Source organism: Augochlora pura, chromosome 3 (genome assembly GCF_028453695.1).
Source record: "Augochlora pura isolate Apur16 chromosome 3, APUR_v2.2.1, whole genome shotgun sequence".
Classification (NCBI taxonomy): Eukaryota; Metazoa; Arthropoda; class Insecta; order Hymenoptera; family Halictidae; genus Augochlora; species Augochlora pura.
Genome location: NC_135774.1, coordinates 24,728,900 through 24,752,942, shown reverse-complemented (window position 1 = coordinate 24,752,942; position 24,043 = coordinate 24,728,900). Strand labels below are relative to the sequence as shown.

The following is a 24,043-nucleotide window of genomic DNA, read 5'->3' as shown; positions in this document are numbered from 1 at the left end:
GGTATTCAACAGACGAGAGAACAGCAGGACCGCTAATTAACGTCAGCCGGTTCCTGGACACGTCGACAAAGCAATTAAACGCTACGTAATTAGCTATCAACGATTCCGGGCGTAATCGACCTTAACGATATCGCGTAACTCGTTATCCGCTCGTTAAATACTATCGCGTGTCCGTGTTAATCGCGTACTTCCGGTTCTTTCTCTTCCGGAAAACCGGTTTTTCGACGCGCGGAGCTCGGAAAGAGGTCGTCGTTCATTCCGGTTTACACGGCTCCGATTAACGCGGTTATACCCGCTTAGGTACATACTTCGCGAAGATTTTCGAAAATTCCATTAATTTCCGGCGGTTTGAAAATAGAACGTCCACGAGTGTTCTGGCCTCTCGCATGCGGGCTTAAACATCGGAGCGACGACGACGACGCCCGGTGAGGAGAGAGAAAGGCCAATTAGGTAAAATTGGCCCTGATCGTTTGCCGCGGAGTCCGAGCGCGACCGTTCAAACATATCGTGTCACGGGCCACGGATCACACCGCCATTCGGTCCGCTCCGGGACAGAGCATCCGGTTCGGCTCATCGAGGGGGGATAGGCACCGTGGAAGTTTCCCGCGAACCCTTCTCGCGGATCGTTCGATCTAAAGAGTGCGAACGCGCTCCCGACGCACTCGTGAAAAACAATGAAGTGGCTCTGGAGGGACTACGGGCTCCGGGAACGACCGGTTTTTCGCCAGTTTCAGCCCTCTCGGAGCCAAGTCGGACGGAGATAGATAGATAGATAGAGAGAGAGAGAGAGAGAGAGAGAGAGAGAGAGAGAGAAGGACAAGAAGGGTTGGAAGAGGGCGCGTAGGGATTGGGCGAGGAACGTGCCGAGAATTCGCGAAGAAGTTTCATCGGCTGCGTCTCCGACGCGGCGTATCGATATTCTCCAGGCATCTGCGGCCGCACGTCGAATACAAAAGTTCCACGATTCGTCCGCGATGGCGCGGAAAAGTTGGCTCGCGACCACCACCCGGGAGGCATCTGTTGCGGAAAAAGTTTCTCGGACGGGTTTCACGGAAGTTTTCGGCTCGCCGCGGCGGACCAAGCGACTGGCTTCACGAACACCGGCGAATCTGGGACAGAAAGAGATACGATCCCGAGATATTACGCGAACGAATTACGAACGATCGTCGCAGCGCGGCGCGTCTCCTTGAACCGCAATCGACGATTGGCTCTAAACTGGAAATCAAATCGAATCGAATCGTGCGGATAGGTCGTTTAACAGCCGGGTTCGTTCTTCGTTAGCGTGGCTCTAATTTCGCTCCATACGTATCCCCCGGTATCTTTGAACACCTCGCGAAAGAAATCTCGTTCGGGTCGGTTTTAAAGAATCTCATCACGCCAGCCCGACGTTAAAACCCTATCCGTGGACGGTGAACAGCGCGCGACCTGTTTCTGTTACATAAGCCGGGAGTATAAATGTAATTCGGATTCCCCTTGGGAAATTCAAGACAGCGACTAGACGCGCGCGGTAATCGGACCAGCCAATGGCGTAGACGTGTCGCCCGCGTCCTCCATACGCTACGATCCGGCACATGTCGCGTCGGTTTACCATCGATCATCGATCCGCTCGATCCCGTTATTCGCAACAGCGGCGCGACGTCGATTGTCAATTACGAAACCGTTCTCGTTGGCAATCCGGAGATGTTGACAACGAGTCTAAAGAAACGATTCACGGATCGAAGCTGTAGTTTAACACGTTCGTCGCCGCGTCACCCATGGGTGATAAGTATACCAAATATGGGTGACGCTCTTCTTATTCAAGATTTTATTTATTCAATTTATGAAAATGCCATTTGTAGCACAGGAATTTAATGAAATAAGCACCGGAATATGTAAAATATACAAAATAAAAATACTAAAAATTCATACATTATTGTATTTGTTATACGTTAATTTATATTTAATGTATAAAATATAACGTTATCCTATGCGTTCTAACTACCGAATTTGGGACCGGTAAGAAACGCGAGCGATTCGCGCTAGCCGACGAACGTGTTAATGGACATTGTTTCAAGGTCTGCGCGGAATGTCGCGGATTAATTTCAGGTATCGTTGTAAGACTCGCGTCGGAAAGACGCAATGGAAACCTAATCGTGTATCTACGTCACGAGGTCGGAGAAGTTCCTAGTCAAGGTGTGTTCCTAGCAATTAAATGTACCGGAATTAAGTGTACGAAATCACGGCAATGTCTTGACATCCGATCTATGCAATCTGATTTGCGTCGCGCGTTTCGTTTACCCGTGTAATCGTCTAAAGGCTACAGCGCTCGCATAATGTAGGCGATTGGGAATGAACGAAACGTGCGACAGGAGCCTAACCATTGACACCATCGCCGCGTTACGTGCACTTAATTCCGAGCCCTGTCTTCGAGCAACGAGACAAGTCTGAATTGCATTGATTAGCACTTGTTTGTTCCTAATATTTTCCTTAACACTTTCACAACCGTTGACACCAACATGGTGTCATCGGCAGGCCAGACGTTGTTTGCCGGTGACACTCATGTGGTGTCATTGGTATACCAGTCGTTATTTGTCGGTAACATTCACGTTTATAACGTTGTTTTATATTTGTACGTTTTAATAATTATCACACGAAGGAATAAATATTGTATAATGATGTTGAATTATTTCATGGATTTACGTAAAGTTCTTTTCAAACGAAGTAATGTTTACAAATAGTGCGGACGGCAAAGTGTTTCTTCAAAAATATTGCCGGCCCCTAGCGACATTTCACTGCGCAAACATGCGGCTGTGAAAGTGTTAATAGGACCAGACAATTTTTGTTTCTCGCATTGTCTTTATTTACTTCAATTTCTAGACTTTGATAATAGAAATATTTCATTTGATTTCGATCTAGAAGAAATTAATAATATTAATATTCAGTAGGGTCCGTACATGGAATGTTTCACACGAGTCTGACTCGTTACTATAGTGCAAGGGGTTAAGACGTGAGGACGATCGCGCGATGAAGACAAGGACCCTGGCAGCCTTCCCTGAGCCCGGGCCACAGAACGGTCTTGATCCTGGTGCCGTTCGGGTTCGGTGACGCATGGTGTCTGACGTGAACCTGTCGCCTGAACTCCAGAGCTTGGGCCACGTCGAGGACCAGCGGCGTGGTTCGCGCCAGGCAGGCCCAGGCTAAACTGGAGCAAACGGCGGCGTATCTCTTGACCTCGTCGCATCCCCGCAGACACGGAAAGTCGTACAGCGTCCTCTCCAGTTGGCTGACCACCTGTTCGGCGACCTCCCGGGAACCGGTTCTCGCGCCGGAAGTGGCCAGCTGCCGTTTCACGCATTCCTCCAGACCCGGCGTTACCGTTTGCGCCGCGTTGTCGGTGCCGCTGAGGACCTTCACCGCCTCGACGAATCTCGAGGTCTGGATCATGCCCGCCAGTCGCCACGAAAGCTGGAAGTTCAAGGAAATTGCATGAAGTTTAACAAAAATATATATAATAAAGGCAGACCGGGTTCGGTCGAAGAGAGAATCGCGCAGACCAATCGCCAGGACGATCGATCCCGAATTTCTTGTTCGCCCGTCTCCCCCCGCGATACTTCGCCGACGATCAACTTCAAATTTAGGATTTAGGCCATCGGAGACAGGCTCGTGGAACACGTAGCAAAAGGGGCGCGGGGAGGAGGCCGGCTTGTTCGAGACGACCCGGGACCTTTTTCCTTTCTCTCGACGCGGGAGAGACGCGAACGAAAATCCACCTGGAAGAGAGCCGCCCCGGGATCCGCTTTCATAATCCTATGATTTATTCAGCAACGGAAAATGGATTCCGCTTTGACACACGGTTTTTACGGCATCGTTTCGCAAGGATTCCGCACTCCGAAGCGGAATACGGCGTATCGGGGGCGGACTTTTCGACCGACGGATCTGGCCGGGGGGGAGCCGGATCTCGCTCGGACAAATCCGCTATACGCGATCGATTTCGCGATTTCGTCTTCAATTAAAACCGAACCCCCGGCGGGAACGCGTCCGCCGCATAGTTTTTTAACGAGCCTGTCGTTTGATTAACGCTCGAACGACGGCCCGCGGGCGGTTTTTTAACGCGACGCCTCGACCGGCACGCAATTATACCCAGTTCCGGACGCGCGGTATCGCCCATGGTCGCCGCGTTCCGCCGCGCCGTTGCACAGTGGTAGAGAAGTCCGAAATCATGGGACTCCGTATGATGGGAAGAACCAAATGATCCATACTTATATACCTGAACGGCAATTTCACCGCGAACTTCGAGTTTCTTGGGCAGTCGTTACTCGTGAGTGTGAACGACAGTACGAAGTGCATATTCTGAAGCTTGTAACTTTTGGTGGAAGTTCCGCCATTTTGTTTTTGGAATTTTGAAATTTAGATTCGTAATCAGAACTCCCGAAAATATACATGCACCAATTTTTGGGAACATCGTATCATCTTTTCAACAACCCATCCGCCATATTGGATCCGCCATTTTGTTTTTGGAATTTTGAAATATAGATTCGTAATCGGAACTGCCGAAAATATACATACACAAATTTTTAATTAAATCCGTCACAGTTTTATATTTTGACCATGATTTCGGGCTTCTCTACCATAGTGCGTTGCCCCGTTGGAACGGCGACACCTCGGCGCAAGCGTTCAATTATTATTCGCGAACAAAGCAGTCGAGCTTCAAAATCCTGTTTCGAAAACAATCGTGCTCCTCTAGCCGGAAAAGCGACGCCTGCGTTACGTTACGAGCGGCGAGTCGACGCTCCCCGGCCGGATTCGACTTCCGCTTTGTTGCACGAAACCGCGAGCTGTTTCAATGTCTCTACGCGGGACTTGGCCGCCGGCGATAAGGCTCTCAATTTCCTGCACGCTCGAGAGATCGGTCAAGGTTCCCCGATAAGGAACGCTCGATGTATCTCGAGCGCCGTTGACGAGTTAACGAACCAGGCTTTGCGGTTTCGCTAATTGTCGCGGATTTCTCAGCGGCGTCGCGTTCGTTTGCGAGAAGCGTGCGAGATCGCGTTGGATCGCTCCGGGCAAACGATGTCCACTGATGTAAACTTTATCGTTTAATTTTAGCGCTTTTCTGATAACAAAATTTTGCATTAGAAACACGTGCCGATAAGAAATGTGCCAAGTAGCGACGATCTAGACGGATATTAAAGATATTTTGCCAAGAACAAAGCATATTTTGATGAAAATGCGCGGGAAAGGTGTCCGGTCATTGACACAAGGGCCACGATTCTTTCGATTCCCTTCGTCGACGGGTTCGCCGTTTTCCCGTTCGAATCCGCGACGCAGGCTGGCCGAATATCGCCGGCTTAATCCGGCAATCTTTGATCGCGTGTTCTCCGAGAATTTCGCCTCGGACTCCGGCCGCGCTGGTACACGACACGGTTGATCCCTTTGCTCGTCGCCGATGCACGCGTACAGGCGAAGATTATTTTTGCCACCACTACCACCACACGCACCTTGTCTCTCCCGTCCGATCGATCGACCATTAACGTCAAAGCCGTCGTCGTCGCGAGGAGGGGCGGTGTGCCGAGGGGACACTTTTGCGATCGAGTGTACCCGGCAAGTGGCAGAGGCGCTAGTCCGTCAGCCTGAGGCTATTACTTTGCATACATACAGGCTGCGCTAGCTGCTGGCTTTCCACACATCGCGGCGTGCGCCCGGGAAATCGATGAACTAAAATAAATACCCACGACGACGAAAGCGACTCCGTCCTCTCCGTCTTTCCTCGTCCGTTCTCCGTTCGGCCGGCCGAACCGTTTCGTTTCGTTTCGTCCCGTTTATCCGTGACCTGCCTCCAACCATCGCGAACAATCGAATCTTTTTCACGGCTCGTTGCTCCCTCCCTCCGCCGCCTCCCCCCCCCCCCCCCCCAGTTTATCGACGAAAACGCCGCCGCGCCGTCGAGTCGATCGGTGTTACTCTTGTCCGGTCGGCTTCGCGTATAAATTTGTCGGTCTAGAAACGCGATCGCGGGAGAAAACAAGGCCGATAATGGAGCGAGCAGAGTGCGAAACAAGAGCCGGCAACACGGCAACGGTATAGACCGACAACAGTTAGGTATTAGCGAGTTCCCGAGCGCTCGGGTTCGCGAACTCGCGATTCTATTGTGCTCGGTCTCTTCCGATTAACTCCGCGGATTAATTGGCGGCGCGAGGAGCAGCGACGGGACGCGACTTAGTCGCGTCGGGCATCTTTCTATCGCCATTGAGATCAACGATATCGTTACAGCTGGACCGAACATACAATTTTCGATGAACATTTTTCAATATTTTAATATTAGGTTGGGGAAAAAGAAATCCATTTTTTTTCGGTAAACTGCTGTAGCGATCGATATCTGTTAATGTATCCATCAAATAATTTCAGATTTATGCTCGTCGGAAAGGTGACATATCGCACTACAAAAATTCTTTCTCTGTTTTTTTGTTTGGTCCATTCATTTAAAATAATGGATTTCTTTCTCCCCAACCTAATATTTTCAACGCGTTCTGTGGCGACAATCAACCGCTATAATTCCCGCAATGTCAAAGCAATTTCATTAACACGTTCGCTGTCATGAATGATATAGTATTCATTTTCATTATGACACAAAATGACATGGATGCTACTACATTAAAATTCATAAGACCCAATTATCATGCATTCGATTCTATTAATAGCGTGTATTTTTCGAAATATTTGCGTGCTTTAATGGAACGGCTAATCGGTTCACTGAACATTTTCATTTCATTCCTGTTTTTTTAGCGTCCGCGAACGTGTTAATTAACTCCTGTCAGCCTCGTTCCGAATATCTGGAACGTGATATACTAAATATGGATGTTATTCTCGAGTTTCGAGTCGAAATAAAACTCTACCTTTCTATTATTAATATTTAAACGTCGAGCTACCAGTCGGCATACGATAAATATAAATTATCTGCCTCGCGTGGAAATTTATTCGGTAATTATATTGCCAGCGTAAAAAAATTTTTAATTAACTTAGTTAACCCCTTTCACTATAATAACGAGTCAGGCTCGTGATGGAGATTCCACGCAAGCTCTACTAAATATGAATATAATTATTTTCTTCTATTATCAAAGTCTAGAAACAGAAATAAATGAAGGCAATACAATAAACAAGAATTATCTGGTTCTATTAAGGAAAATATTAAGGACAAATAAGTGCTAATCAACGCAACATGAAAGGAATAATAGTGCAAGGAGTTAACCATTAATTTCTTTCATTAATTGTGAAAGAAATCGTAGTGTGCAAGGGATTATAACACTAGAACTGCCAAAGCCAGTCAAAATGACCGGTTCAATGATCTTGTATTTTACAATATTAATAATATGGAAATGCTTTTGTTGGAAATGTTTGCACGAACTTCTTCATTCAAGCGAATATTACAATGGAAATCATCGCAAGTTTAAACACATCCAACCTCGTTATTGTTGTAGAGAAATATATATTATCCACGCTTACGACTCGGTAATTCTAGTGTTAAACCGAAACTAGAAAGTTAAAATTGAAAACTGAAACAACCTAGTCAAACTCAATTTGTTCTAGTATATTGCAAACAAGATAAATTTTCAAAATTGGTCAGTGTCACGATTTAAGATAAATTTTCTCTTCGATAAAGTAAGGCTTTTGTAAACTTTCATCCTTGAGCTGCTAACTGTTTGAATTTCGGAATATTGCTTTATATAATGTAACGACGGACAGTCGACAACATTATTAATAACTAAACTAAATATTATATAAATTATATAAATTATAATAATTTAATCTTTAATAATTAAAATTTAAAAATGAAGATTTTATATAAATTGAAGTAAAAACCAATTTTTTAAATTAAGTATCTTAATTAGGGAGAATTAATTATTTTAATGTTATTAAATAGATTGAAGGTATGAAAAATAAATTTGTAATAATTTTATATTTATGATATTAAAAAAATTTGATTGAAAAAATTAGTTCAAGTTCTCCGCTACGCAAGAGATGAATTTCGCCAACTTACGTTGCCCGAGTTATTAGCCGGGTAATTTTCACTTCGTCGAATTCGTCGCTTTTGTCCGCAGTCCGCGGACACAGTTCGCTCAATTTCGGACAGCGGGCAGAGAGCCCCGGGGCCGAAAATTCCTGCCGTCCGCCGGGAAATCAAGAATCATCCGCCACCGAAATTATGTGTTCCGTTTCAACCCTTTTTCTTCCCGTTTACGCTTCCATCCGGTCTACTTTTCCGAACAAATTCGTACGTTCGACGGTTCTCCGGAATTTCGATTGCCCGGCGATATTGACCGTTCTCCCGCAAAAAAAGGGGAAATCGGGGCCGATTTACAAACTGGAAGACTATATCGTGGGGCCAAAATACGAGCTCCGATTACACGAGCATGAAAAATTGGATAAACCGTGACGAGCCAAAAAAGGAGTGTAACAGGACACCGAAATGATATTGTGTTGCATAATCGATAACATGGATTGTCGAATAAACAAAGAAACTATATGCGCTATATGTATGTATGTATAGCTTTGAATGTGTTTTCAAAGCATACGTGTACACGCGTGCACGTGGCCTACACGTACAGCAAATTCTCTCCAATTTTCTCTCAGCTTGTAAATCAGAGTAGACAATTTAGGAGGAAGAATTACGATTATTCGAGCCTGCGGATCGTTTTTATGGTTGTCATTTGTCAACAATTATAAAAGCGAGGTATCGAATAATTGTCAAGGTCCAGTTTTGTTTAAAAAATTGTCCATTGTCGTTTAAAAGCTGAGAAAGAACTGCAGAGAATTTACTGTAGTTCAGTATGCGTCATAATAATGTCACGAGCACCCGTGGATTATTTCGCGTATGTTTCAATACACATGTACTAATTCATGTGTGTTAATTCCGTCCGTTAGTGCCATCCATCCCGCTCCCTGCATAATTTATTTTCTCGTGGCGCGAATTTGTTTTGCAATATGTATGGTACGTATAACCAAACTATATGTACATATAACTAAACTGTACGTATAACTAAATAGATGTGAAGTAAGTCACAGGTACACGTGTTCTTAACCTATTAACCACCACGATCCAAGAATGTACATCAACTGCGTTTGACAGTTTAATGTTATTTTATCAATATCAGTCAATATTGTTTATAGCAGACGGTACGTATCCTGTGTTTCGTTTCTTCTCATCAAGTGAACAAATTTGAAAATCATCTATAAGTTGAACGGAACAAAATAATCATATTTGAAGTATGACATTTTTTGTTTGATTTTTATATTATAATTAGATACCACGTATAAATATATAATTTAGACTAAATAAAATAACACCGATTTGGACCGCGTATTGAATTCGCGACACAGATCCAGGACAGAGGTTTTCGACAGATGCAAAGCGGACGGACGGGCGTCCATTCGTTAGCTTTGTCTGTCACCGGTGGATCTTCCCGCGACATCTTTCAGCGGAATATTGTCGGCGCGTCGTTGCCGTTTCACGCAGAATTTCGTCGCGAGACAAAAGCGGCCGTTCCGGCAACGAATCGCGGCAAAAATAGAGAAAGAGCGGGGATCGGCGCGCGACACGCGAATGACAGCGGTCGTCGCGACGCACACGTGCCATCAATTGCAGTGAAATCAGTTCAATGGTCGGCCTTCGGTCCGCTTGTCTTTTTCGTTTTCCCAACGCCGCCGTTCTTTTTTCCGTTTATCCCCGCGGACACCGTCGGAAAGAGCGCAATAAAATGGCAATCGAGTTCGTCCCTCGATATTCGTAGACGCGGAACGCTGCACGAAAAGCTCCGCGACAGGTCGCCCCGGAATCGAATCATCTGCTCCGATCGTTCTTTTTAGGATCGTCGTTTAAGCCCTTGCCGTACTATTTTCTTCATAATTACAAGGACGAGCACTTTTTCTACTGTAATAATTTCTTAGAAGGAAAAGAAAAAATATTTATTGCATTTGTCTACGTTTACTTAAATGATTAAATACCGATGACAAGAGGACAGAATTTTATTCCGGCTTAACCCTTTCGCACCGAACTGTCATCCACATGGAAACTCGCGGAGCCGAACGACGGATACATCCGACATACCGGTAAAATCACGGCCTAATTTTTGGATAGCAGCGCCCCTCGCGACTGATGCGTGAATCTTTTAACGAAACAAATAAACGACACACCACTCAAATTATATTTGTCATACCTGCATTTTTCGATTATTACTGTGTTACATGCCATAATGGGATAGAAAATCGAAACGAAGGGATAGAAAATCGAAAGCGGGAGGTCCTGTTCAGGACTGGCGCAACGACGGACTGAATCATCGTAGCAAAAAGGTTAAAAGACTGGATTAACATTTATACTTATCACTTTACCGACTGGTAGCCTATTAATCGGCTTTCTACGCCGTATAACCTGACATAACCTGTGAATCGTTTGTCATGGTAACTAATGATTTAATATCTATTATTGAGATAAATGTTTTAGATTGTACTACCGTAAGCTTCGGTATTATTGTATAATTTTTTAAATATCAAATATTTTTCGCGATTAATAAAATTAATAATATCAAAATAGAAACGAAACTGTAACATTGAGCCAAATTTTTACGGTCAAATCCCCGGTCGCTAAAGTGTTAATAAGATATTAATAGAAAAGATATTCTAGAAATCTCGTCAAAATGCGGCAAGGGGTTAAAAAAGAAGTTCATCGAGCTCGGTGCTACCGTAGTCGGGATTACAAGGCTCGGCTATTGTATAGTCGCGAGCCCCGCGGAAATATGTTAATACGTTGCCAGTTAAAGAACTGGAACGCCCGGAAAACGATCCGGTTAAAGGATTAAGGGCGGATTATATTCCGGCACTTACCACGACCACCGAGTAGAGGATCTTGGCTTTTAAGTCGGGCGCATCCTTCAGGGGTTCCAGCGCATCCAGAGCATCCAAGGTATGCAAATGGGCCTGGCTGTAGAGGGCGGCGTAGCTCTCGGCCAGTCGTTCGGCGGTCACGTCGCCGCCGGAAGTTACGGCGCTGGAAAAATTCTTCTCGGGCCTGAGAAGCTCGCAGCTGATCCTAACTACCGGTTCCGGGGTTGGGCTGCAGCTCTCGTCCGTGTGATAGCCCGCGCTGCTGCTGGATTCTTCCTCGTAGTCGTCCGCCAGATTCTCGTCCAAATGGAATACCTGGCAGCAAGCATACCGTACGGTTACGTCGACTTTTCGCACATTCTGTCGACACTTTAAACGACCGGCCATTCATATACGTTTCTTTTATTGCAGGATGAAAAAATCTAGCAACATTTATATATATATGGACCGTTTATTTTGAAAGTGATGTTAGTCCAATATTGAAAAAAATGAGATATCACGTAATTCATGCTTAATTTAATGTAAATTTTTTATGTATAACTAGTCCGTGTTTAATTTCTTAAAAAATTCCCATGTTTTAGGGCGCGGAATGCGGAATTTTTTGTTCGGAATTTTGGATGCGGAATTTTTGAAGCTATATTTTTGTTGCGGAATTTTTAGTGCAGAATACGGAATGTGGAATTTTTTATCCGGAATCAGGAATGCGGAATGTGGAATTTTCAGTACGGAATGCGCAATATTAAATGCAAAATGTGGAATGTTGAATGTTGAATGTTGCATGTGCAATGTGAAATGTGAAATGTGAAATATGCAATGTGAAACGTGGAATGTGGAACGCGATATGCAGAATACGGAATATATATATATTTTTTTTTTTTTAATTAAATTACACAAATGTGGAATATGATGATATATAATTAATTAATATTATCGACAGATTTTAACGTAATTATGTGACGGAATCATTATAATTGTCAAGAAACACGATTCTCGTTGTGATTTTAGCGTGAATAAAATTCTGATTTTCTGTCGTCAATATTTGAACATTTCAGTAAATAGAGACACACGATTTACATCGCAAATTATTGAAATTATTGCAATGGAAAGGACTTTTAGTTGTGAGTCCAATGAAAACGATATGTCAAGGGGTTAAATAAGTACCTCGATTCAATAATTTCCGACTAAGAAACTCAGCGCCTCTACGATACCCGTAAGATTTCAAAGCCACCAGAAAAATGTCAAAAGGTTTCTCCTTTCGATTCCTTCCACTCTAGCCATTAAGAAATCGTCTTTCATTCACTGGCGAAAGAACGCTGGGCAACTTTCCGGACGAGCCAACGGCACCGCTTTAATGCCGTCTCGGAGTCGTTACTCGAGGACAAGGGGGTTTCATACGGTTCGCCGTGGCAACTTTCGCGAATTACCAATTCGTCGAACAATTCGAATGATTGTGTTAAAATTAAGAGAAGTTTCTTTCCTCTGTAAATCAACCGGAGATCGCGAGCAGGCCGCGCGTATACCGGTGGGAGCGTCTTAAATCCGTTCGCACGGCTTTCGAAATTCGGCCGTGGAACCGGGCGAGTCGTTAACGTCGTTTCTTCGAACCCGACGACGATTTACGAGTCGAGGGAACGAGCAGGAGACGGCGAGGCCGGTCGTCGATCATCGGTGTCGAGTAGAACCGAAACGCAGGATTCGGCCCCGGGAAGTAAAAGTGGTTTCCCTCGTAAAATCCGATTAATTACGGAGACGCGGTGTGTGCAGCGGCGCTGTCGAATCGACGCCGTTTTTAATCAACAATCGTCGGGGACGGCGCGACCCCGTTTCCCCTCCGCGCCCTTCCGTTCTTTCCATGGAACGGCATTAAAGCGTTTCCACGGCCGGGAGGGAAAGTTTCAGCTTCCCCGCCGCCGGGAACAGGAATCGAATCTTCCGCTCGTTCGGCCCGGAATCGACTGGAACAAACTTCTTGGAATTTCTCGCGACACTCTTGTCTCTCGAGGACTTGCCCTTCCTCCATCCCCGAGTGCCGCCAACGGCCGAGAGAACGGCAGAGTCAAGGCGAAGAAGAGAGAGAGAGAGAGAGGGGGTGAGACAAGGAATTCGCCGGCAAATGGAAACGACAGAGTCGCGATTGAAAAACGTCGAAGGAAGGAACGGTCGACGACCGCTTGATAATTAATTGACAGGGCGAATCAGCGGGAAACGGCCGCGCAATTTCATACCGCCGCGTCGATGGCTCCGGACACGCGTCCGTTCGAATTTCCGTCGAAATATTTATTAATTGGAAACGCCGCGTCGGGCGCAGACCAACGATTACCCGCGTGCGGTCATTTCGATCGCCGAGTCGAACGGACACACCCGGCCGCAAATTGTTCTATCAAAATTTTAAGCGCGCGTAGGCTCCTCGCCCGCGATAGAGCCGCGAGGGATCTCGCGCAACGATTTACAACAATTTCGTGCGATTCGGTACGATCCGGACTCGCGATCGATAGCTCCGCAGGATTGTACCGGACACGGGGCCCGGTGATTCGACGCGAACGAAACCCGGGAAGTCCGTCGGGTTAAGATCCGCCGGAAAACCGCCAGGGATTTGCGGCGAAGGTATACGCCGACGGCTAACAGCACTGCAACACCAGGCAGCTGGAAAATGGAACAGAGAAGGCGTGGTCTCCGCGAACCGGGGAGACTCGATGTCGCTGAGGTTACGCCGGATGATCAAACGTCGTGCTCAACTACTTTCGCAGCAGTCGGCGAACACGGAAAACGGACGGAGGAGTCCGAGTGGTTGGAGGGTCCTTGCCTCTCTCGAAGCAATTACGCGTTCCAACGGGCGCCGCGCGAGTTCTCCACGTTCCACGGTTCCGTCGACCGATTTTGGCGCGGCGCGGCGAGAGACAACGAGAACGAGGGGATCGATTACCTGCGAATTGGTGTTCTGCGTCATCAGCTGGAGAGCGAGCTCGCACCCCCTGGAGAACTGCAACAGCCTGGCGGCCAGCGGCGGGTTCTTCGTGTCCCCGGCGAGCGTCGAATTCCTCAAGGCCGTCCATTGTCTGAGCGCCTCCTTGTCCTGCTCGACCCTGCGCTTCAGCTCCGACAGGAGACTTTCTAAGCAGCTCGGGTCGCCGACTTTCTCCAACGTGTTCAGCAGGCTCTGATTATCGATCAGCCGTTGCTGGATCTCGCTGTACTTCAGGGAAAGTTGCCGCTGATGCGAGGCCGCCTGCACGCCGTGGTCCGCTGCGGAACACAAAGCCCCGTTGTTCACTTCCCTTTCATCCGATTTCGTGCCGCTTTCGGTACCTACGTCGTCGCGCCCGATCCGTGCCTAGAAATCGGCAATTTCCGCTCGGCCCGATTGGTTCGCGATAATTCCAGCGGCCGTAGCGAAACGGAGAGCGAACCGCGCGCGTCCCCTCCCTGCGCCGCGCTCCATTCTCTTTTAATCCACGCGCAGTAATCCGGCGACGCGACGGACCCCGGTCCAATTATCCCGCAATTCGCCAGCAAATCAATCGCGAATCGCGACAAATTCGGCGCCGGTAATCATCCGGCAATCAATTCGAATAAACGCCGGTGCTCTCGCCGGCACACATTTTTGCGAGCGGACCCGTTCGCCGTTTGCTGCTGTCGAAGAGACGGAACCGTCGACAACGATTTCATTTTCCTTTAGATTGGCTCGCGCGCGGCTCCGAAGCGTTTTGAAGCCTGTTAAGCGCACGGTGCGTGCCGGCTGACGGATCGAAAGCGGGTCAGGCGAGCCGCGTTTCCCGTGTAAATCTGCCGCAACGTGTCCCGTGACTCGTTGCCAGAAATGTAACGCGTCCGATGCAGCCGCTGCGAGCGGGCCCGCGTTAAAATCCGACGTTCCGACGACCTACGGCCGGTCGGACGTCGACCGTGACATCCCAACACGTTGACATTGTTGGTAGAGATGGGATCGAGCGTATTCAAGGAACCGCCGTTGTCTTATCTGTAATTTTTTAATTTATCGGCAACTTCCCGTTTATATTCAATAAATAAATAAAGTATATGTACTCAAGTCTATACGAGATAGATTCGATTCTCTAAAAATTACTTTGAAACATACTCGAATCTCTTCGAGATAGGTCCTTGTCCTCTGCAAGTATCTTGGCGAAGAAAACTATTACAGGATTCTTATTTTCAAGATTTGAGTACGTTTAAGTACCTTTCTGAAACCTGAAAGTACTCATCTCAGGGTTCAATATCAATTTGTATAGAACGAATACATTTTTTAAGTATAATCGTTGACGCATTATCTGATCGCATTTGGATAGTGATTGTTGCAAATGATGAATATTTTGTCATTGCTGTGATTGAATTTGCACGTCATATATGTCACTACAGTGGTGCTCTACTGTATGGATTAGAGCACTGTGGTGCATGTGACTGGAACAAAGGCGAGTCAGTCAGTAGTCGAGCATATGCACAGCAAGATACATAGCGATATATATTTGCACTTYATATTATAATAAACTATTSGGTTGTTCGGAAAGTAATTTCGTTTTTCCCAAGAAAAGACTTAATTTTTTCACAGCCAACTTCACGCTTAAGCTGCATAATCATTATATATTTGGACAASTGATAYAGTAAGTCKTGAAGTAATAAAATTTTTAAGCCTAAAAATTTTGTTCGATTCTTTGCAATAGTTTTTGTTTAGTAATCTATTGTGTTTCATTTCCACCAAGAAAAAAACGAAACGACTTTCCGAACGACCTAATATATTAAACAAAAGTGCCGACGGTTTCTCAATCAAGTCCATTAAATAAAACAGTGATAGAGATGAAACTTGCTTATTGTAATTGACCTGTCTGTCAGTATACATTAAACTTGATCCCATCCCTCCAGGTCCTTGTTCGACCCGGCAATGCTAACAAGGTGTGCAAGCACCTCTCGCACCGGTTCCGAACGCGCGACAATGCCGGACAAAAGTTCACCGGGACAAAGAATCCGCGGGGCGCTCGATCCCGCCGGCATCTTTCTCTCCGATCCTGCACGGCTCCGTCGTTTTTGCCCGTTTCCCGGCGCCTCGAGACCGGATCCCCGAGATCTCGGTAAGTGGAACTGCCGGTGGAGAGACGACGGGACGGCAAATACGACAGGATGACACTCGAGGAACGCGATCGCGTGTCATTTCAGACAGCCGGCGACGACGGTGGTAATCGGATCGGGAGCGGCACATCCGATCGAATATCCCGCGACTTTCTCTCGCGTGATCGTCCGCGACGTTTTCGCTTCCCATGGAAATTCCACGACGGGCGTTTCCCCGACGCCCGGAGAAATCCAGCGAAATCCCGCTCTCGGACCCGACAAGACTTTTCTCTAGTCCATAGTCCACGGATCATCGCGTGATCTTACCTTTGTGCGTTCTGGCGTGCTTGCCGAAGCTCTCGATCTTATGCACGGCCAGCTTGTACGCGTCGATCCTGGTCTCGAGCACCTCTTTCAGCGCCACCGGAAGCGGAAGCAGATTCGACGCGGCCCCGGTCTCCGGGTTGCAGTGCTGCGCCGATGGCACGAGACCGTGTCGACCGAGGCCCTCCACCGCCCTCTCCAACGCCCTTTTCCTAGCGACCAACGTGCTCCTCGCGTTAGGCGCCAATCTGCCGACCGCCACCAACAGCTTGCACCAGATCCTCAGACGGAAGTGATCCTGGCTGGTGGAGATCAGGTGCACGATCTTCCATAGCACCTGCTCGACTCTCAGGACCTTCGCGTCGCTGACGTTTAGCTCGGCCAGCCTCGTGTAAAGCGCCTCCAACAGTGCCAGACTGTGCGGCAGCGTTTCGATCAACAGGTCCACGGGAATGTCCGGCAGGGTGGCTTTCAGAGTGTAGTGCGGCAGCTTCGCGAGGAAACTGGCCGCCTGCCGGTATTGTCTTCCCTCGTACAATCGCAGCAGGCTGTTCAAAGGAAACGCGATCGTATTAAGCTGGCCCGTTGTCCCTCTCGAGAACTCTCCGTTTACTCGACCCGACCAAGACCCCGTTCCATCCCCCTAGCCATTTAACAGTTAACACGCTTTTGATCCCATCCCGGTCGCAAGCGATCGGTTCCTCCGCCGGAGAGACCGTCCGACGATTGCCACGCGATCGCACGGCTACGCCAAGACGGCGCGGAAGGGAGCAAGACGTATCGTTTCGATGTATCGTCTCGACGGACAGCGAGCAAATTATCCCGAGCTTCCGAGACCGTGGGCGTCTCTCGAGCAGACAAATAACTCCCGATCGAAACCCTCGTTCGACCAGGCGCCGCGGTTCGACGAGCGATAATATCGTAAACGCGAAACAACCTGTCGATTATGCGCATACTCGAGCAGCCGTTTGAATAGACGAGCTCGCCGTTCTCGCAATTCCCGTCCGTTCGACCGGTAAACGGACGGCGAACCGAATCGATCGCGATTACAAGGGGGTACACACGGGGAGGAACGGAATCGAACCGGAGGAGGACACGTACCTTCTGAGAGCCATCCGTGGATTCGAGCCCTCGTCCTCGGGCAAGCCGGTTTGCCCGACCTGGAATTGGGAGCCGGGACCCCAGACGAGTCTCTGGATAGGGTTCCTCGGTCGTTCCGGTCTGATCCTCTCGCAGGAGTTCAGCCCAGCCGGCGGCACGGTTCGTCTGCTCATCTTGGCTCCGCTGCCACTTATTCCCGTATCTGTTCCTATCTACGCCTGGGACACCGGAATCACCCTCGCAGGATGATATCTCTCCCTCGACTCCGCCGCACCGACTCCGCTCCGACTCCGCTCCGACTCTCCTCTCTGACTCCGCTCCCGACTATTCAATTCATCCGCCGATCGACGGGCCCCCTCCGACGCGGCGCTTCTTTGTCTTCGGGTCGCTCGAGCCGCGACCCGTCTCTCACATGCTCGAACTCCTTCGAGGCCTCCACCTCCTCCTTCACTTCCTCCTTCGCCTCCTCTTTCTAATACTGCTCCTCCTACGAGTTCTCTAAGCTCACACTCGCTTCCGATCGAAGCGCGAACCGCTCGCTCAACCAGGCAACCGATGAATCATCCTACGAAAAGTTAAGTCGGTTCTCTCTGCAGCTGTGTTCTCTTCCTCTTTACCCCTCTCTCTCTCTCTCTTTCTCTCTGCCTCTCTTTCTCTATCTCTTTCTCTTGTTCTCGCTCTATAGATAAAGAGAGATTTCGAAGAGGTCGGGATCCTCCGCGCGACGAAACTCGGGCTGGCCTATAGCCCCGGGCCCCGGGCCCGACCGGCCCACTTCTCCTCTGCGAGATGGACCTGCGAAAGGAACAATTTGGGTGAGCCGCTTCCACCTTCCTTCTCTCGCCAGCGTTGTTCTTTCTTGTCGCGAACGGCAAACAACATCACGCGAGCAACCGTTTCATTGGACAGCCGCGAAATGAAAATAGCTCCGGGGCGAAATAGTTCGGTTCCTCGAACGAATTGTAATTGGAAATTGTAACTAAACGTAATTAAATGGCAAATAAACGTTCATTTGTTTTAGCCCGACGACCGCGTGGCAGACGCGGTCTAATTACGGTGAAAAATTTAGCAGTAGGAAAATTGAATGCAAAGGGTATTTAATTTTAGATTTCACCCCTCCTTCTTTGTTGTATAGTTCGTCGGCCCTATAGTAATTTCGTGTCTATTCATTTACGAAAAGGAATTTCAAACTGTGTATTGCCAGTCACTGGTTAACAGTATAATTATTATTATAGTATATTATTAACAGTATATTATTGACTAATCAACAGTGGGAGTTGAAAAGACAACGCACCTGAAAATCAAAGTATGCAGGTGGAAAAGAAATTCAATTATTCGCAGGAAATGAGATTTATAAAAAGCCTGTTTGAACTGTTTTTGTCATCGGATAATGCGATTCTCAAGTTTTCAACTATTAGGTTGGCGCATATGAAATGTCGAATGTTTAAGTGAATACATAAAACTGTATATCTTTTTTCAAAAGCTGTTGATTTAATAAAAATATGTCCCGTTTGCTTTACTACACCTTTTTCAACGAGATTTCAATTCAGAAATGCCTGTCTCAAAGAAATTCTGATCTTTAGAATTAATAAACTCTGATATGGAATAATTGAAAATATGGAATAATCTTGAATGTTTAAAATAGTGAAAGTCGGTTGGCGAATGATCTATATTTTATAAAATTTTATATTTTACTTCGTTTAATTTCGCAATTTTTTATGGGCTAGACAGTATGTAAATGGAGACAGTCTGACAAATTCCATGCTATAGTTTATTCATCCGAAAAATCAGAATTTCTCGAAGACAGACGTCTATGAATTAAACTCACGTTGGGAATAGTGCAGTGAAACAAATGAGGCACATTTTGATTAAATCAATAGCTATTGAAAAAAGATATGGAGTTTTATATTACTCGCTTAAAAATCCGATATTTCATATGAAACATAATAATTTCTCTCATCAGCTACGTTGATTATCACTCTTTCGTTCTTGACAACTTGTACGATAGAACCGGACAATTCTCGTTTTATGTACGCCCCCTTTTTTACGTTCATTATAAACTTGATTATAGAAGAATGATATTTGTTTCGACGTGGAAGAAACGCGTGACATTTCTGTTTAATGGATAACATATGAAATCATCGTCGCGAAACCTGCCTCGTTACGGTGCAAGGGGTTGAAAAAATATTTTTCTCTCTGTTTTGCTTCTCTTCTTTATATTCTTTTTAATTTAATTCTTAGGGCGCATCTGCGCAGCGAAAAATAAAAATAATACTGGTCCGCGATTTCGTCACGAAAATATGGAAACTCGGCCGCGTTTGGAGGGTTAAACCTTTGCATACGAAGCCATTTCAACTGTAATTCTAAAATAACTTTCTGACATACAGCATTTCCATTTTATACGACAAAATGTATTTTATGCAATATTTTTAATGCAAATTTTGTAACTCATGCAACGACAGTTATACTTTTAATAATTTTTGAAATCAAATTTTTTATAATATAAAAATTATTTCGGAACGTGCTGTAACAATCTTAGTGGTGCGTCACCACTGCAAAGTGTTAACCCTTGGCACTCGAGTGGCGACTCCGCGGCGCCATTAAAATTACTGTAATACATTCCAAAATTATTTTTAATAGACATCGCCAAAGGTTAGATTTAAAAATTGTTAAAATTCTAACTATCATACGAGTCACGAGATTCAATCTCATATGCATAAAATAAATATTGTTACATAAAATGGAGACACTTGGAGCCAGAAAAATAATTTTAGACTTGCCGTTGAAATGGCTTCGAGTGCCAAAGGGTTAATTTTGACCGCGACGTTGGCCGACGTTCCCAGCTGGGTGTTCGGCGCTTGGGCGGCTTTCCCACGCGAATTCGACGGATTTTCTGCGTCGCGGGGCTCCGACGCATCGGGATTTAGACGAGAGAGAGCTCGTGCTCGTCTCGCGCGACGAGGGGTAAAATAGACGCACCGGGTCGAGGAACTTCCGCCGTTTCGGAGAGCCGGCAGATGCAACTAATCACGATCCGGATTTTCCGATAACGTTTCGACGCGTTTCCCGGGGACCGGACGCGCTCGCAGCGCGACATTAAATTCAATTTATCGGCCGGAAAACGCATCGGCGAGCAGAATGCACCGCGGGGAGCCGCGTCACCCGGTTCGCCTGTCCCCGTAACGCGGATTCTGTCGCGGGGCGATCGAGATTAAGTGGCAACTTATTTCGCGAGCCGATCCACCGTAGTGCTTTCCAACGATATTTCAGCCCGATGCATTTATTCTTGCTCGATGCGTTTATTCCTGCTCTATGCATTTGTTCCTGCTCGATCGACTCGCTTCCAAATTGATTCCGAAGCGCCGCGATATTTACTGTCCAGATCAGGGGTGTCCGACGTTTTACCTTATCTGGGCCACATTCGAAGGGGATAAGTTCTTTTTGGATCACGCAAAATATAGCTGACACTAACGATATCAGTAAAATACAGTTTTTAAACCCAGTTTTTAACCACTTAGCTGCGTCGATATATTTAGAAGATAAATTTTGTTACGCGTTTTAACAATCATATCGACTGTAGTTTTCTTGGTAATTGTTCTAGAATTATCCTAAAGTGTGCGAAATTAATGATTACGTTACCATAAGCAATTTGACAGAAATCGTGGAAGAAATATTTTTATTATAAGATTTAAAATTACAAGATTAGTTGACTAGTATTCCTCTTCTGAATTGTTGTTACAACTTCTTAACAAAGCTCTATATGATCTATGTTTACATAATATTTGTTCCTTACTTCGCGGCATAGAATACACTGACAAAATTTGAACCTTAAAAACTGGGACACCCTGTAGATATAGAATAGATAAAGTCAAGACAATTCTTTATCATTTTTGTTGTACCGAGTATTATCAAGATTCTTTAAATTTTTCTCATATTCCGTACATTCAAAATCCTTTACGTCTCGCACGAAGCGCATAACATGTTTCACTTATTTTCGGATGCCTGCATTTCTGTCATTTCACTTTATTCCGATTTTTATTCAGATTTTTATGAAAAATAAAAATTGCGCCGACTGCAATGCACGGAAGCGCGACAGATATTTATTTCTCGAAGAAGCTAAACGAGTTGAAAGAATTATAATCGTATCTTTAAATCGTTTGAACGTTTTCACTATTTCGAATTTCGTCACATTCATTTCTGCCGGAAATGCGTGAAATCCGCAGTCGTATCGTGTCGACGTCAGCCGCTTTATCATTTTTCTTTCTATTTTTCTAGTTTACACTCTGTTTGATTGCATGTTCGTATTCTACAACAAAGGGTTCGTCCTGTCATAGAAATAAATATTATTACTATTATTGCTATTTAAATTAAAAGGAAATATTTTAGTCCATCCAATACGATCCAAAAAGTTCAGGTAATTTGATAGAGTCTCAACCAGTCAAGTGTGTTTGACGACTATATCCGTCATGGAGACGTGTCAAAATTGTGTGTCATAACGATTATATCCGTCATGTGTAAAATTTTGTTACAATTTGATATTTAAATTATAATTCCGGCGAAAACTAAAATATATTCGTAAATTTTAATACGTTTAAAATGTTTAGACGTCAAGACGAAATAAAATAAAATAAATGAAAATTATAAATCATTTTTTGTTACATTTTGATGTTGAAATTATAATTCTGGCGAGAACTAGAATATATTCGTAAATTTTAAAATGTTTAAAGGTCGCGACGAAATGAGACAAACAAATGAAAATTATAAATAATTTGAGTTGGATTCATAATTTCCTTCGTCATCGTTTGATTATCGCGACACACACTGGTGGGCGCATTGCAAAGAGATCGCCGCAGTTAACTGGTTAAAAAGGTGATCGCATTTTGATGGATGTACGAATACTTTCCACCAAGGGCAGTATTCGAGTTATCGATGTTCGTCGCCGTGGTCGGACACCCATGTTCTAGATTATTTAACCGTTATCCTTTCCTCTGTTCCGTGTCCTGGGCAATGGATAAGGGAAACGTACACTGCAGAACGACCAGCCGATCGAGAACCCTGGATCGAGTGGAAACCGATGGTATCCTTTGGACGGTATCGATTCCCAGCGCACGGTCACAATACTTTTTGTTTCGTCGGCCGCGTCTAGCCCTTGGCTTTCGGATAAGGCCGGGGCGCGAAGCACTCGAATTTTCCCGGAGAATATCGCGGTTAAGCTCGTCCGTCGAGACACGCGGCGAATACGCGAGGACACGAGAGAGATTTTTCGGCGGCCGTGAATCCCGGCTGATCCGACATGTCTGCGAGACGCGGCGAACAACGAAATCCTTGCTCTTCCCGGCACTCTCTCTCTCTCTCTCGGTTCTCCGGGCGGCACTCTTGGCCAACGGGATCGCGAGACAGGGCCCCCTTCGGATTGTGAGAGCCGGTCCCCCGATGGAGGTGGAACAGAAACGAATCGCGCGGATGACTCTCGCGTGAGATCGTCTTCAACACTGTTGCCGTCGACAGGTGCGATCGCGATTTATTGAACCAAAACCGACGCGAACATCCTTCTCGCGCGTTTAGAAAACTCCACGAGAGTTTCCCTTTCCCTGGCAACGCTCTCGCGCGCGATTCGTTGTCCCGTCCTCCCTTGGACGCGTCGACGTTTTCACCGACCATTGGACTTTAGGCAAGGATGAAGTTATTAACCCTTTCCACTCCATGCGAGCTATTAAAGATAGATTAATGTAAGATAGATTGCCTGCATCTAAAAATAGCTATTTTAACACTTTACCGATCGGTAGTCGACAAATCGGCATTTTCCCCCGATTGGTAGCCTATTAACCGATTATCACGGTAACCAATAATTTAATATCTATTATTGAGATAAACGTGTTAAATTGTACTGCTGTAAGATTCACTGTTGCTATATAATTTGCTAAATACTACAGTACCTCTTGCGATTAATAAAATAAATAAAATAAACTTTTAACCAGCTGTAAACTTTGAACCGTTGTTTTCGGCGTGGTTGTCTCGAAATAAAAATAAATAATAGCAACTCGAAATAATTAAATATGACGTTCATTTGATACACGACTATTAAATTGTTTACTTGACTCATTGATTGTGCCCATAATTTCAAATTTCAAGATATCATCTTTAACTAAAGATTCTAAATAAATTCCATATAATGTTGAAATTACAACCACCATCTAATATTTCATTTTTGACGATACCGTAAAAATTACATTGAATAAATTTAGTTTAAAGTAATGTGGTGTAAAATAACTGACAAACTCATTTTTTTTAAATTCTGACAGATCATTTTCATAATTATGAACACAATTTTCCTTTATTCGTCATAAAGTTACCTCTTTTATAAAATGCGTTTATCGCGTTAATTCCTTTCATTATATACTCTAATGACTTCTTCTCATTAATAAACAAATAAATAAACATGCAAATAAACCAGCGAAGTAACATGTAATTTGAAATAATATGTGAAATGCGCCGAGAGGCTTGGTTTCCTGAACAATTTCTCGAAAGAGGAGGCGTCGTCGCGGAAAGAAAAGCGAGAGTCAGGACCGTCGCGAGCGGTGGAAAAGTTTGACTTACGAAACGCGACGATTCGTGGGCGAAAAGGAATTAAACGTCGACAAAGAGAACCGAGAAACACGGCTTGCCGGAGAGAGAGAGAGAGAGAGAGAGAGAGAGAGAGAGAGAGAGA

At 45.6% G+C, this 24,043-nt stretch overlaps 1 protein-coding gene and 1 long non-coding RNA gene across 3 annotated transcripts; one reads left to right on the top strand and one right to left on the bottom strand.

Annotated features, from left to right (window-relative positions):
- Positions 1 to 998: 998 nt before the first annotated feature.
- Positions 999 to 17,507, bottom strand: LOC144467880 (uncharacterized). The gene is made up of 5 exons (XM_078176864.1): positions 17,335 to 17,507; positions 16,237 to 16,781; positions 13,778 to 14,097; positions 10,855 to 11,169; positions 999 to 3,444 (listed from the first exon to the last, which is right to left on the bottom strand). Exons 1-5 carry the CDS (start codon positions 17,505 to 17,507, stop codon positions 2,980 to 2,982), a joined length of 1,818 nt encoding a protein of 605 aa, XP_078032990.1. The 3' UTR covers positions 999 to 2,979.
- On the top strand, positions 10,084 to 12,071 carry LOC144467881 (uncharacterized). Of its 2 annotated transcripts, XR_013493739.1 has the most exons (4): positions 10,084 to 10,323; positions 10,906 to 11,186; positions 11,266 to 11,321; positions 11,436 to 12,071. It is a non-coding gene; the product is annotated as an uncharacterized LOC144467881 (long non-coding RNA). The 2 variants fall into 2 exon arrangements; XR_013493738.1 differs by having other exon boundaries at positions 10,086 to 10,323; positions 11,266 to 12,071.
- Positions 17,508 to 24,043: the final 6,536 nt, after the last annotated feature.

Excerpts from the sequence above, each read along its gene's own strand:
- LOC144467880 (XM_078176864.1), bottom strand. The coding sequence starts at position 17,507 with ATGAGCAGACGAACCGTGCCGCCGGCTGGGCTGAACTCCTGCGAGAGG. Across the intron at positions 14,098-16,236 it reads GCACGCCAGAACGCACAAAG|CGGACCACGGCGTGCAGGCG; the intron begins GTAAGATCACGC and ends TGTGTTCCGCAG. Across the intron at positions 3,445-10,854 it reads TCCTCTACTCGGTGGTCGTG|CTTTCGTGGCGACTGGCGGG; the intron begins GTAAGTGCCGGA and ends TTGAACTTCCAG.